Source organism: Semicossyphus pulcher, unplaced genomic scaffold (assembly GCF_022749685.1).
Source record: "Semicossyphus pulcher isolate SPU_LCO1_2020_fin unplaced genomic scaffold, fSemPul1.0.p SCAF_5, whole genome shotgun sequence".
Taxonomy (NCBI): Eukaryota; Metazoa; Chordata; class Actinopteri; order Labriformes; family Labridae; genus Semicossyphus; species Semicossyphus pulcher.
The window spans coordinates 22,884,989-22,897,068 of NW_027211726.1; the positions used below are offsets into that span (position 1 = coordinate 22,884,989).

General features: G+C 41.6%; 1 protein-coding gene across 4 annotated transcripts in view; it reads right to left on the reverse strand.

The window, feature by feature from the left end:
* The window catches only part of LOC138608714 (triple functional domain protein), a 76,768-nt gene that overhangs the window by 22,597 nt on the left and 42,091 nt on the right, over nt 1-12,080 (reverse strand). For all 4 annotated transcript variants that reach the window (XM_069681275.1, XM_069681274.1, XM_069681273.1 and 1 more), the window contains 15 exons: nt 11,261-11,510; nt 10,387-10,509; nt 9,660-9,851; nt 7,116-7,247; nt 6,079-6,309; nt 5,236-5,358; nt 4,345-4,536; nt 3,841-4,010; nt 2,358-2,532; nt 2,052-2,247; nt 1,041-1,207; nt 783-902; nt 464-655; nt 210-359; nt 6-120 (listed from right to left, as the gene is read on the reverse strand). In XM_069681275.1, the coding sequence (XP_069537376.1) occupies nt 6-120; nt 210-359; nt 464-655; nt 783-902; nt 1,041-1,207; nt 2,052-2,247; nt 2,358-2,532; nt 3,841-4,010; nt 4,345-4,536; nt 5,236-5,358; nt 6,079-6,309; nt 7,116-7,247; nt 9,660-9,851; nt 10,387-10,509; nt 11,261-11,510 (2,528 nt within the window). The remainder of the gene's footprint in view (nt 1-5; nt 121-209; nt 360-463; nt 656-782; nt 903-1,040; nt 1,208-2,051; nt 2,248-2,357; nt 2,533-3,840; nt 4,011-4,344; nt 4,537-5,235; nt 5,359-6,078; nt 6,310-7,115; nt 7,248-9,659; nt 9,852-10,386; nt 10,510-11,260; nt 11,511-12,080) is intronic.

Consider the following 12,080-nt stretch of genomic DNA (forward strand, 5'->3'; position numbering starts at 1 on the left):
CTTACTTTTAACCTGCTGTTCTGGGGCTTTGACGTGGCTCAGCATCCCGGGCATGTTGACACTGTTCCTGTGCATGTACTTGAGGAAGACGTCTGCGTTTCTTCTGGCCAAAGTGCATGCCTGATAGAAATATTAACACCCACATACTGAGATCAGTTTCGTAACTTGATATTATGCTTAAGATTTGTTCTGATCGTCAGATATGTTACCTTGAGGAAGGCCTCCTTCTGCTCAAGATGTTTACTGATCATGGGGGTGACATGGTCAGTTTCACAGTTGGGTCCTAGTTTGTCTGCTCCTCCACACCAGTCCTCCTCTCTCTTGTACTCCTGCTCCAGACTTTCCAAAACACTACAGACCTGTGAGGACAAAAACATTTAATCTGTCATCCACAGTCCCCTTGAAATTTGGGGGACAAAAAAATACTAAAATTGAATGCTGAACTCTTTGTGGGGTCTCCTACCTGTTCAGAGGTCTTATAGAAGGCCACTGATGCATTGACTAGCTTGAGTCGGTCCTCCATTTTCAGCATGAGCTGCTGCCAGTGGGAAGCCACGCTCTCCGCACAGTCTCTGATCAGGTCCATGTCATAGTGGTTTGCCTGGAGCAGAGCCTCTGCCTTCTGCTGAACCTGCAGGGCATTCTGGTGGGTTTTCTGCAGAAAGAGAGAAGAGGTGGAGAATGAATAAGGATTAGAATGACCAACCAAAAATAAAGTTAACCTCCAGATTCAGACTTGGAACATAAAACACACTTGATGGTAAGCGCAAACCCCGTCTCACCTCAATGGCATGTTGAAACTGTTCATGTTCTCTCTGCAGTTGTTCAGCTTCCTGTAGGGAGCTCGCTGTTATTAGACCAGCATTCAGCATTGACTCGCCATTACGAATCCAACCCAGAACCTGAAAAAACAGGCAAGTTAGGATAAAATGTCACACTTTCTATTTTAATCTTTAACTTTGAGATATCCTGGTATACTCTTGTAACAAATTGTAATCCTGCAGATGGCGTCTTGTTAGAGGTATGTGACTGTGTCCTACCTGTTTGACTTCAGCCTGCAGGTGTCTGAGCTGGACGCACTGCTCCAGGTGTCTGCGATGCTGCTCGGCTGCCAGGTCCAGTTCTTGCTGCTTCTCATGGAGAAATTCCAGCAGGTCCTGAACCCGTGTTGCCATGTCAACATCCCGGTCACACAGCAGCTCCACACCTGGACACAACACATACACTGACATTAGCTTTGGATGGATACAGTAGAACTTTATTTATTTTAGCTGCAGTACTGAAGCCTTGCAATAACTTTCAATTAGCTTCAACTACTTTTATTCCTCACAACCTGAAATATTACCTACATTCATATTTGTCTCGCAAAGAATGATTGAATCTATTCTATCACTTTTTTATAAATATCATCAGTATGTTTCAATACACGTGACATGATGTAACCATTCTTTGTACAGTTTTAGAGAGCACCTATTAGCATGTGAGATCACAGGTGAGTTATTATGGTTAGTGAGTGGGTGCCTCTCATCACAAACGCTGACCGACTCTGACCCGCGACACCTACACAATATCAATATTAAACTAATGTAGCCAACACAGAAATCTGTGCAGCAACAGTGAACATGAGCCGTACAAGGCTTTAACTCTCCGCTGAATTCTGACTGATGACTGATGTGGTAGCAAGGTGACAGTACAACATCTCTTCACTTTTACTTCAAAGCATTTGAGATATAATCACTTATAATAGCAGAATCACAAAGGACAGATACTGAACAGTCAAATATCTGCTGATTTCAAAAGACAATTTAAGACCTTTAAGGCCTTGTAGCATTTATCGAAAAATGTAAAAGAAAGAAGAGAAAAATTAAAGAAAGCCAGCAACTACTAAGGGAAAAGATAAACAAGGGTGCCAAAGCTAACTGCTGTTTAATAGAAATTAACACAATGAAGTTCATTGTATTTACAGATATGAATATTAATAATTGTATTCTAATGGATACTGTGGCTGGTATAGTGCTGTACATATATTACAGTCTGGATAGTGTACTCACCAGAGGCCTGGACTTCATTTACGTACTGCAGCAGCTCCTGTCCCTGGTGGATGACATCGAAGGTGAGGTTGTTCATGGTCAGGGCCTTGTCAGCGTGGTGCTGCAGCCTCTGTTCAGCCACCGTCAAGTCCTCTGTGTCAAAATCATTCATCTGACCTGTCAGCTCCTCGTTCCACGACTCCAGGTCAGAGATGATCTAAGGAAGGACAGTAAGAATCCACATTTCAGACACCAAGAACAGCAGAGTATTCGTAAACCATGCTGAAAGGATATTGGAAACCCCTTCAATTTTCTAAGCTGACTCACATCAATGGCATCCCTCTCGAAGATGCGGAGCTGCAGGAAGAGGTCCAGTTTGATCTTTCGCTCCTGAAAGAGCTCCTCCATCTGGGCCTGGGCCTCGTCCAGCTGCTGCAGGACGCTCTCGATGTGGTTGATGGAGCTATTGTGGGGCGTCTTGTTGCTGGAGATAGCCGAGTCCCTGGAACAGAAACACACAATTAAGCAATAAGTGGTGAGCGACAGTGCAGTGCACTTTAAAAACAGTTCTAAAGACACATTTGGGCATGACGCCAAGCAAACTTAGCTACTCTGAGAACTACTGCATAGCACATCCTGCAGAGGCATTTTCAGCTGTAAAACTGAGAAGTGGTAGATTTTTTTTTAAAAAGGAAGCTCATGTTTTCATTCTTGAAGAGAATGCCATTTCCCCTTTAAAATGTTTTTTTTTTTAATCAAATATTTGATCTGTTTTATGTCTACGCAACATGGACAGACTCTGTTTCCTACAGATTCTGATTCATCAGTCTGACAGATGCACCCGTGTATGATGCATGAACTTACAGACACCAGTGAGTTATTGAGAGGCTTTCTATGAGTAAGCAAAAACAGTGGAGGTCAGACAGATTCTTATTGGCTTCGGGTTGATTAATCAGCCTGACAGGTGAAACCCCCACACTCAAATGGATATTTATGACTGCACGGGTGCACACAGTCTCACACACACACACACACACGCTGGCAAAAAGGTTTATAGAGTTACAGTTGCCACCCTGGGAGACTGCCACCCAATTATACACACGCGATTATAAAATCAGACTTATGTAAGAATTCACTGTGGAGCCCATACACTAGGGAGAGAGGGATGAAGAGAATGAGAGAGAGAGAGAGAGAGAGAGAGAGAGAGAGAGAGAGAGAGAGAGAAAGAGAGAGGGAGAACAAAGGGGGTGGATGAAGAGGGAGGAAAAAGAGGGACTGGAACATCCACCGTATAAAAATAGAGTTGGACAATGACAGTCGATGGCATCCACCTCTCCAACACCTTCTCTCGTCCTCTCGGCTGTCTATTTTAGTTTTTATGCCTCTTTTTAAAAAATTACACAATCTGATTTTTTTGTTGCATATATTTACATAATCATAGAAAATTTCAACTCCAAATCTGCCCATGTCTAAATTACCCTGCCAAAGCTCTATTGAGAAAAGACCAGAATAGGGATATTATATAAGTAGACCTAAAAATGCTTTTGCTTTGTTTTTATACATTTTTTTAGTCACTAATTGGCTCAGAGGATTACTGCATCATTTGTTGGGTATAGCATGTGCAGCATGTGCACTGTAACTTGTTTTCTGTCACGGCTGCTGTATTTTCTCTCTTAGGAGTTTAAGTGGTTTAAGATGATTGGGCTCAGTTTATTAGTTTTATATCTCAATCTCATCTCAATGTATCATTTAAGCTTGTCTTAAATGCTTAGCACTGGTTTCATTTTAAATCAGGTATATTAATCCTTACCTGAGCTGCTGGATGAGATCCTCTCCCTCCTTGATGACATTGACGGTGACCTGAAGCGTTGTCTGCTGCTGCTGGCCGAAGCGTTTGATCAGGTCCTGGACAGCCTCCACTGATTCTGCGTAAACGTCGTCCAGCAGCTCCTTCTGAAGCTCCTCCAGCCATGTCCACAGCTACAGGAGGAAAGTTATCAGTATGACACAGCACAGAGTGTTCTTATACTTTCTTTCAGCTTTTCTGGTAATTTCTATATAACATATTTCATTAGACTTGAGTGAAATCTCATTCTGACAAAAATAATGACACTCACAGATGACAGATCAGTCACTAGCATAAATTCTGAATTCATATAAAACATCCACGTAATCAAGTGGATACAAGCAAAACAATACAAACACATTTCTATTTAACTGGTAATTATGTTCCTGTTGCTCAGAGAGCACTGTGAGAGCTCATCCACACACAGCCCACCATCCTCTTCAGCATTACGTCATCCTTGCTGCCTACCTCTTTGACGTGTGTGTGGAAGGCGACAGACATGTCCAGCAGGACTTTGCGCTGCTCCACGCGACGGACAAAGTCTTGGATTCTGTCTTCGAGCTGGTGGGCGGCCTGGTAGATCTCCTCTGGGTCGCACTCTCCCGTCTGGGCCAGCTGCTCTGCCGCCTCCAGCAGCTTGTCCGCATTTGTGTATGTATTCTACACCGAGACAGGGGACGGAGCGACAGAGGGATGGATTAACCCAAGAGGACAAATTAATGCAACTTAAACATATTCTTAAGATGAGCAGAATGAGACAAGAGTTCAGACAGGAAGAAAGTGACAAACAGGATATGCAGAAGACGTGTACACTGATAGAAATCTGTGATAGTAGAGCTTCAGAGAGACAACTAGCGAGAGGAAATCAAGACACAAAGAGATTGTGTGAAGTTGAACTAAAGAGTAAGAGAAAGGGCTACAGAAACAACGGGCAACGTTAGGTTGGATATTACAAATACTTTGCTTAGCTGACATTTGGCACAAATATTCTACACAGTTTTGTGTATTTAGCGTTGGTGGGGGAAGAGCTTTTACTTAAGTAAAAGCAGCACGACAGCAGTAAAAAAAAAATCTATTATCAGTAAGAAGCCTGTATTTTAATGGATCAAAAAAGCTGTAGCTGCTGTACTGAATGCAAAAGAGGTTTTATCATTATTATTATTAGTAATACAAGTAATGAATTAAACACTGTTAAGAGGAAAAATGTACTTAAAAAATGACTCAACAATAAAATTAATACGTAGAAAAGGGTGGCTGTCACTGCTATTCTATCATAAGAAAATACAACAACACATTGAGAAATTAACTAAAATACTGTAGAGAATACTGTAGAGTGAGAGAAACAGAAACAGAACCAACCTGTGCCACTTCCTCAAAGTCTTCATGCCGTTTCTGTAGAGCTCGGGCTCTGTGGAGAGACTTCCCCACACCTGTGTGTTTGCTGAGGAAGGCCTCGCCATGGTTTTCTATCCAGTCCAGCACCTGTGCACAGAGACCAAAAATTCCACATTGTGAGTCAGTACTTTGGAAAAAGGCTGGACCACAGGGGGGCGCTGTATGGTGGTAGATGAGCCACAAGTATAGATGATAATCAAGAGCGTGTAAGAGGAGAGGAATGACAGAAATGATGATCAGTATTTTACGAGGCGTCTGCACTGAGCCTTTTTCAGTTGACACTGCTCATCCTGCACAATGTCCTTTATAGTGTTAATAGAAGAACAGCATCAGCATGGACACATGACCCAATTCAGTTGCCATGGCAACAGTTGCCATGCCACCACACTCAGGAATGCCCATGATTTTAGGACAGAAAGCAACTGATTTATCATATTGGACCATATGATTATGGCATGCTCCTTATCCTTAGTTTCAAACCTTTATTCTACAGAGGAAAGTTACACATTAGGTTTTTATCCAACGTTCTTTTCCACTGATACACATGATGAGTGAAGACGCAGGGTTCCAGCAACCTCCTCAAGGACATTCTGATAGGAAACATGGCTGCTGCTGGGATCAAACCCTCTATTAAGAGTCAAATTCTTCTAACCAGTACGTTACCCTGCGATTTTCAAATTACTATCTAACCCTCACATTATACTGAAAAAACTTGCAATTAAGTTTGGTTCTGGAATTATCACCCCTTTCAACCAATGCCTGCATATAAATAAAAACATACATACAGTATATACTGTATGTGTTTACCTGCTGGACATCCTGTTGAAAAACACAGAGCTGCAGACGTTGGTGCAACCGCACTTTGCGGTGTTGCCAGATGTTTTCCAGCTGTCTCTGGTGATGCAACACCTCGTGAATGATGTCCAGGACGTGGTGAACTGCCTTGGAGTAGTTTGCTGATGCTGTCAGTGAATCAGCACTGCCTGGGGTCAAAGGTCGCTGCAGCTTGTCCAACAGAGCTTTGCCATCTTGGCTCACCTGTGGAACAGGTATAATATAATATAAACATTTATTAAAAATAATATATAATATATTATAAAATATACAAATGTGAACATCATCTGAATACGAACAGCCAGTCAACAGCCTGGGAATGCACACACTATTGTTGTTATATTTAGATTAGGAAAAAGGAGAAATGGTAAATGAAAGAGCCACAAAGGAGGGATTAGTGAGACTGAGGAGCTATTTTTACACTGTGTAGTTGTAATTCCTTTAATTGGATGCTGCAAATAAAGTCTTTCCTTTTAGATGAAAATTGAAGTGAGTTTCACTGCTTAGAAGTTGGCTGGAAAACGCTATTAGTAGGACTTTACCAAACAAAATGTAATTCTAACAATATGAGAGGCGCACTTCTAGTGAATGAAAGTAAACTTAATTTCTAAAGGTAATTTTTCACAAAGAGAAAAATCTTCCACAGTTACTGTGTGCGAAGAATGTCTTTTATCAAATTACGACTCTTAGAAGTTCATTAAAGCTGTCACAGAAAGGGTATTGCTGCAATTTAAAGCATCATCATTTAGTCCATTAATCAATTGGCAAATATCTTAATAATCCATTTTTTTGGCAACTTATAGACTAAATAATTCATAGAGAATGCAATCAGCAGATCAATTGATAATAAAAATGAAAATAGTTGCAGTCCCACTGCAAATGCAAACATAATTGTACATGTTATTATCATTTTAGTGATGTTGTGATATAGCATTTAATTACCTCCTCTGTGGACACATTATGGCTTAATGATTTTGCACATTAAATATGTGGATAAAACGTGATATTACCTCAGAGTAGGCAGCAGTTATATGTTCATAGAGGCCTTGGTGGTGATGGATGGCATCTTCAAGGTCTTGCAGCTCGGAGGGCAAATCCACCTCGCCGCACGCCTTGCACCACGAGTCCACATTACTCATGTACTGCAGGGAAAGAAACGCACACTTAGGTTTACTCTAACTGTGTCTCAGATGTAAAGCATTTCACATGAGACACTGGTGTATACATGTGCTCTTCTCTTGAGTCACATGTTAGTCAGACACATTAAAGCACGGGAGAAATTGCGCGAGGAGCATTTTCTTTTAGCATTATTTAGCTTAAACAGTCAGAAATGTTCTTATGGATGGTTATGAGATCTTTTAAGACTTTCTCAGAAAAATTATCCATGGCTGAGTTTTCTGTTTAGTGGCCTGTGATAACTTCCTAGAACGTTCTGTTCCCCGATGTGGGAGAGAGGAAAACAAATCAGCATGCGTGCCCAATACGAAGCTTTAGAAAGTTGAAATTATCTCATTATTGCCTTTTAAACATATCTCCCATGATAGTTGGAATAAGACACTGAAAAAGAACAAAGAGTTAAAATTCGCTTCTCAGTATATGTGGGGGAGAAAAGGTTGGGATGAAACCTCTGGAAAATAACGCTGTTTCTATTTCAGCTTACAAACATGAAAGGCTGCTCTGATGACGGCAATATTCCAGGTCGGAAAAGTTGTACCACCCAAGTCCCCTAGTAGGGATTTTGCTTATGTGCTTGTTCAGGCCACGAATCATTCCATAGTGTCAAGACTAATGAGCTCGGACAGAAATAACAGGAGACAACAAATGCTTTACTTATGGCCTGCATATGTGTATGTAAATATATGTTAATGTAATGCATATGTTGGGCTTTACAGATTTAATGAAGCCAAATGGGTATTTTACAAAGCAGCTAGTGTGTGCATGCACGTCCCTGTGCATCCATTAAAATAGTGAAGGTCAACACCTCAGCTGGTTAAAAAAAGGTACATCCATGTGACTTTCACTGAATTAATTTACAACTCTTAGCTTTCTTGAGTTTGATATGAAGATCATTACTGGGCTAATGTTTAAATGCTAAATATGAAGCTACAGCCACCTGCCTGTTAGAACAGATAAGGACTACTCATCAGTCGGGCACAGCTACAGCGGAGAGAAAGCAATAAAAGTTTAACAATGCAAAAACTGGGCTACAACAGAGAGAACTACAAAACTGAAGACGGCACATAAAGTAAACGTTAAACGGAACACAATACGGGATATGGCAGCGTATAAAGACAGTGAATGGAAAAGAAAATGTCATCATGATGCCAATGACACCATCAGAGGAAATGTTTCCATCAGCTTGGCTAGCTGATTTTAAAGGGCCAGTTCGCCAATTTTCAACATCAGTCCTATCATGCTTTCATGGGGCGCTAATGCCATTATGGTAGGAAAAAAATGCAAAATGTCACTCTGTGACTTTGGAGGACACTATTCGCTTCTCCAATGGGCCCTGGAAAACTTCCACCAGACTATGTTAAACACACCATTTGATGGAGGCCAGGTAGCTTGCTAAACTACACTTCCTCAATCTAGGACGCCCGCCTCCGATGTTATGTCTCGTTCAAAATTGAAATAGAGACTGCAGACCTGAAGAGACCGGTATATTCTCGTCGTATTTCGGATTCTGTACCGCTCTGACCCGATGCCTGCAGCAAAACGGTAGTATTTCACTCCAGCGTCTCTCGCTGGGCCGTTCCTTTCAGAGTGAGGGGCGCAATGCATGCTGGGTGTTTTAGGAACGTAGAATGGGTGAAACCACGAGCTGTTTGTACAACTTTCTCCACAGCTATGGTGCCAGTTTCAAATATTATTGCTTCCATTGATTACAGAGAACACCAGCTTTGACTCACAGTAGCTTTTTCCAGCTTGGTTAGCTCATTTTAAAAAGGCTACAGAGTTAACCGTTGCTATGGACGCAGCTCTCATAGTCTGTTACAGAATATTTTTCAACTTAAAATTGAAAGATAATCATTTATATTCAATAAAATGATTTCCAAATCAATATATTGTGTCAAATAATTCATTTTGTGATTAAAAACTGTGTAATAAGCGGGATAATGTATGGTGAGCAGGTTATTATCGTGGAGGAACCCCTTCAGGATGATCCAAGACCTGCTGGGGGTTCCCTTCTGCTCCCTATACATTATCCCTTACTTCATCAATAAGTTTATCGCCAGGAAATTATTCTGCAACAATTTTGATAAGAGATTCATCTTTTAAGTACTCATAATTGTTTAGGAGAAAGTCCTTTCTGTACTTTGTTTTCTATAATAGCAAACTAAATGTCTTTCATTCTGGAACACTTACTCATAAAAGCAAACTAAATATAACAGAAAATATAACACTCGGCTTGTGATGGATATTTTTCACAGTTTGTGTCATTTCGTAAATCAAATGATTAATCATCAAAATATTCATATTAACACTGATCAGTTAATAAAACAATCTTTAGTTGCAGCTCCAAATCAACGTTACCACAGTTGTTGCTAGCTCACCTGGTCACATTTCTGATGGAAGCTGGCTGACATCTCCAACAGCGTGCTGCGTTCATCCAGTGCTGCAGCGAAGGCCTTCCACTCCTTCTCCAGCTGGCCTGAGATCTGCTTGATCTGCTGGGAGGCGTAGTGACCTGACTCTAACAGCCGGTTGCCCACTGACATGATGCGGTTGATATTCACATACACGTTCTGCACAACACGGGAAGAAAAGTAAAGAGAGGGTTGAGCAAAGGATTGTGGGTAGATTAAACACCTGACATTGGGTGAGAATAAAATGAAAATGAAGAGATTTCAAAAAGAAAAAGTAGACGGAGGGGCGATGGGCTTGAGGGGAGAGTAAATGAAGCACTGCAAGTAAAACAGGGACAGAGACTGAGGTGAGAGCAATTGAAAGAGTGCCATTATTTCTCATCTGAGGGCTCTAGCTGCTAGATTGATTCCTCCTCTCTACAGTTTTATAATGGTTACATAAGGCTGACTGTGGATAAAGAATAGGATTACTCAATACCTGGTTGTACTGCTGCTAACACACAGAAAATGTGCAAGTGCACAAAAGCAGAGGCTGCTCCAAACAAACACTCAAACACAGTACTAGAGGTGATGCTAAGTGCAATAACTATATGATTACACAGTACAGGGCATGGACCTGATAGTCCAAGTGGGCGGACAAGAATTACCTCCTGCTGCGAAGGAGTGTGCATGCGTGTATTTGTGTGTGTCTTACCATGCAGTTCATAGCGAAGTGGTTGTGCTGGGTTTGCAGCTCAACGGCGTGGGGGTGGTTGTTGCCAATCTCTGTGTAGCCTGCCAGGAACAAACCCTTGTTGTGCATGATCCAGTCAAACATCTGAGGCACGGAGAATGACAGAGGCACAGGAATAAAAAGTAAGCGAGCTAAAGAAACACATATACACACAAGGTACAGGTTCAATGTTAACGTCCACATATCATTGCAAGAACAGGTAGAAACAAACAGCTGGCACTTAGCTGTGTTGAGACACCTGAGTGTGTATGTGTACTGCTGCAGAAACGCAGATACTTGTCATCTTTCTAGGCCAGAATACAGAGAAATGGACCGCCTGTATTAAGAGTATCCTCTCAGGCTCTCCAAGAGAACAACTCGTGGCCTATGGTGTCCTAGCAACAAGCTCCTACTACTGCAGTGTATCCAAGACTGCAGCTCTCCCTGTTGCTGCAACCTGCTATTTTATTCCACTCACTCAAACATGGATCTCTGAATTTCTCTCCCCTCATCTTCTGTTTTGTGCTGCAGCTGTCATCACCTGTCAGCTCTCAGGGTGGCAGCCAGAGTAGGGGGCTCATTCCTGCATGAGCTACAGTATCCTCCATCTCTTTCTCTCTTACTCAGGGATGTAGTGAAGGGCGAAGCCATTTAGTTTTACATTCTGTTTTATTTAAGTGTAAGATATCTGTTTAAAGAAATTAAAAGGACACAAGTTCAATGCTTCTCTGTGGGTGTAATTAAGTTATTGTTATATTGGCAGCTGTATGCCCTGCAGTGATTAACAACTGTGGTTATAGATTACCACTACATCACTAGTCATGCTGAATGACCCTGGCACAAGCCACCAACCAACCTTCTCTGCATCCTGTTCGAACAGGCGAAGCTGGAAGCACTGATCCAGCTGGAGCTTGCGGACGTGCCAGGCCTGGTGGAGGTGCTGTCTCGTGGAGTGCAGTTTGTCCAGCAGCTGGGTGATCCGAGGCACCAGGCCCTGGGTGTCGGCATTACACATCCCACTGCTGCTACTGCTGCTACCACCGCTGCCACCGCTGCTGCCATTACGGTTGGAGAAGGACTCGCTGCTCTGGATTCTCTGAAGCAACCTGGAGATGGATTTATTTGAATATCAAAGCTGAATTACTCATGCTTGTAATTTGCTGTAATTTTCTTTACTTCTGTTGACGTGTTAAAAATCACATCAACAGAAGTAAGATTAACATAATATTACATTTGAATAGAATTTTTTTTTGTGTACTGCTGATATTTTATATACATTAAAGCTTGATAGTGTATTAAGTTCAGTTAGGGGCTTGGGTGGACTTGATCAGAACTATTTTGTTGTAAAATGAATTATTATTAATTGATTTTTCGCCCCACTATTCCACCTCCGTGCGTTTTTCATAGAAGACGGAATGTAACCCTCCTTGAACTGGCAGTGTAAAAGGGGCTAGTATCTAATTAATATGGGGATGTAAGTGCACAGTCTCTTCTGGAAGGTATTTATAGTGTCGGTCTCTGTTGTTCAGAACAAACGTGAAGAAGTGAAGTAAAGATTGGAAAATGCACCTTTTGACATAATGTGCCTTTTCAGTATCAGAAGGTATAAAAATCCCATCTTGTCTTTTCTCTTCAGTTTTACACCCTCTTCACTATGTGTGTGTTTTGTATTTACA